The sequence below is a fragment of the Xenopus tropicalis genome, chromosome 1, assembly GCF_000004195.4.
Source record: "Xenopus tropicalis strain Nigerian chromosome 1, UCB_Xtro_10.0, whole genome shotgun sequence".
Lineage (NCBI taxonomy): Eukaryota > Metazoa > Chordata > Amphibia > Anura > Pipidae > Xenopus > Xenopus tropicalis.
In genome coordinates, this window is record NC_030677.2 from 80,026,966 (window position 1) to 80,030,008 (window position 3,043).

Here is a 3,043-nt window from a genome sequence, read left to right on the forward strand (position 1 = left end):
TTTTAAAAGAAAATTAAAAACAAAAATGTATTTAATAATGCAACAAATTGAAATGGCTTTACAAATAAAATAAATATAATCAAATATTAATATTTACATGTTAGAAATAAATACTGTCAATAAATAAATCTCACAAATTAAAATAATCCAGACAAAATACATATTGCTCAGTGTGCTTACAGTATAAAAACAATTTAAAGTTTCTTCCAGGAATCGAAAGCTTTATCATGGAATTATAATTAAGTTAATGTTAAACGTCACACAATTTTTCTCTTGTACCCTGAATTGTTAATGAGCAGGAAACTGCAAATATGTAATTAGTCCTTAGAACAAGCTTTTCAAAAACACACAAACACGATTTATTTCGTTTTTTCCTACGTTTCCTTGTTGTTTCTTTAGGTTGTGAAACCACATAAAACTAGTATAACTAATATTTTAATCTGCTGTCTGATTTCCTACATAAGTATGCCCATAACTGGGAACATAAAGATATTATTTAGACAGGATCTTCTGCAAACCACATTTTAGTAATCAGCTTTCTGTCCATGTAGCCATGATTGCTGTTGGTTGTTGAAGGTTGTAATCTGTTTCATAGGTTGTCCCCGAATGTGAAAACCACAAGCAGGTTCCACTCACTGTTGACATTACAACGTAGATGGAACTTATACATTTCTTGGGCTCCACAATCACCAACTTAAAGGACAGGAACAGGTGCTGCAGGCTTAGAGCTGTGAAAAGAAAAATGTTTATAGTACCACTTGTAGATAAATAGAAACATTTCAATTAATTGTTCGTAACCTTTCCAAAGTATCCCTGCCCTGTCAACCTCCGTACCCTTACGCTTTACAGGCATAAAATAGGTATCCATCTAAATCATGACCCTTTATCTGCTGCCAAACTGTAACTCCTTGCATCCATGAGAGTCTTAAGTCTCTTAAGCAGATTTTGTTGATTTATTTTGTTTTCTAAATTAAAATAGTTCCTTTTCTGTCCATTATGGAATCAATAGTGCTATTGGTTTGTGACCTCGGTCACCAAAATGTGGACTGATGATGTGGCTAAAATTGTAGAATGTCATAAACCAAACAAAAAAGTTTCAAAATTCTAAATCCTGCCATAACTCCATATCATGCTTGAAAGTGAATTGTTTGGTCATTCCCATTTAGGTTAAAGGACTTAGATCCATCAAATAAAAAGCAAAATACAATGTAGCTCTATACCTGAATTGGCCCCAGAAGCTGCCTCACTGTGTAGATGCATATCTAGTTAGCTTCAGAAGTAAAATCTCAAGCTCCATATACTGAGCATTGCATGATATTACCTCTGCTACAGTCAGTAAATATTGCTTCTCATTTGCTGGCATTGGATGTTACTTCTGCTCAGCCTTTTGGAAAAAAAGTACTGCTGACCATAAAACCATTTTGCCCAACTGTACTTACCTAGCTAGAATTTTTTCAATGATCCTCTTAACCCATGGAGCTGTTGGCTCCAAGCAGACATCATCCCCACTTGTCAAAGTTGCACTGTGAACAGAAATGGCCTTTTTCATTATTTGTGTCTTATTTTAATTCTGATTTGTAGTAAAGTGTATCAAATGTTTTAACATTGATTAACACAGTGATAACTCTATTTTTGTCTAGACTATATTTTTTCCTGTGATTTAATGCACATCTTAAGGTATTATAAAATTAATATAGTTAAAACAAATTTTTCTTACAAATTTAAGCTTCAGATATGTAAAGACAAAACATACTCACATGACTTCAACGTTTTTGCAGTGAGGTCCTTTAGGGATCATCTCAATATTCTTTATGTGCTTGGGATGGATGGGCTTTTTTTCTGTTGTTATACACAGACACCTGAGTTCTCCAGTCCTTGACACTGGAATGCCTATAAGTAAAATTGCATAGTTTTTATAAGAGAGTAATCAGATTGCACTATATACTGTACAAACATATGACTAATTCACAAGCACAAGAACTACTGTAAACTATACTGTATTCCATATCTGCTGCCCAAATGCTGCAAAGAATGACCACATACTACTTGTATGTATGTATGTATGTATGTATAACTTTATTTATAAAGCGCCACAAGGATACGCAGCACTGTACAGTCTTACAGAATACAAAATTACACACAGGGAGGACAAGTGATATAATAAATAAATACAATAAATACATATATGTATATATATATAAGTGCCATGTGGTATGAGACACAGTAGGAAGGAGGTCCCTGCCCCGTAGAGCTTACAATCTGAGTGGTTGGGTAACATACAGGCACAGACTGGAAGGTAAGAGTGCATCAGGTATGGGCATTTGCCCTTAAGCGCAGGACTGGGCAAAATAATGTTTTAGTGCTCCAGAAGGTAACAGCTGAGCTTTTTCTTAAAGAGAGTGGGTGAGTTTTCCCTACAGAGGGATTCAGGGCTAGAGTTCCAGCGGTAAGGAGCAGCGAGATAGAAAGGTTTAAGACGAGAGAGCACAATGGGTGTGGATGGTGTAAAAAGACGGAGGCTCGGAGAGGAGCGGAGGAGACAACCAGGAAAATGTAGGGAGACCAGTGAAGAAATGTAGTGAGGAGCAGAGGAGTAAAGGGCTTTGAATGTCAGCAGAAGGATTTTGTAAGCTATCCTTTGTTTAACAGGCAACCATGCAAGAGAGCTTAATTGAGGCTGAGCAGGTTCCCTCTTCGGAGAGAGCAGGAGGATCCTGGCAGCAGAGTTTAAAATTGATTGCAGGGGAGAGAGGTGGGAGTCTGGGAGGCCGGACTACTTCATTAAATAGTTAAAATAATGAATAACTGTGACAGTGAACCCGCATTTAGTCATTCTGAAAGTTGGAAAGTTAAACAGCTGACATAAGAAGTAAAGTATGCACTTACTTTCAGTTACAGCCGCGCACAACAGGCAGAAAGCCAGGATTGCCAGAACAGTTCTCTTGGTTTCCATGGTACTGCTAGATTGGAATCTGCTGTGTCCCTCTCTGGTAATGCTGGACTCAGCTGTCTTGGAAGCTCTGTTCATAGTTCAGACACAGAT

The 3,043-nt window shown here is 36.9% G+C and overlaps 1 protein-coding gene across 1 annotated transcript; it reads right to left on the reverse strand.

Moving 5' to 3' along the window:
* Positions 1–3,043, reverse strand: cxcl8 (chemokine (C-X-C motif) ligand 8). The gene is made up of 4 exons (XM_002942532.5): positions 2,887–3,043; positions 1,758–1,890; positions 1,440–1,523; positions 1–728 (listed from the first exon to the last, which is right to left on the reverse strand). The coding sequence occupies exons 1-4, from the start codon at positions 3,026–3,028 to the stop codon at positions 695–697; spliced, it is 393 nt and encodes a 130-aa protein (XP_002942578.2). The 5' UTR covers positions 3,029–3,043; the 3' UTR covers positions 1–694.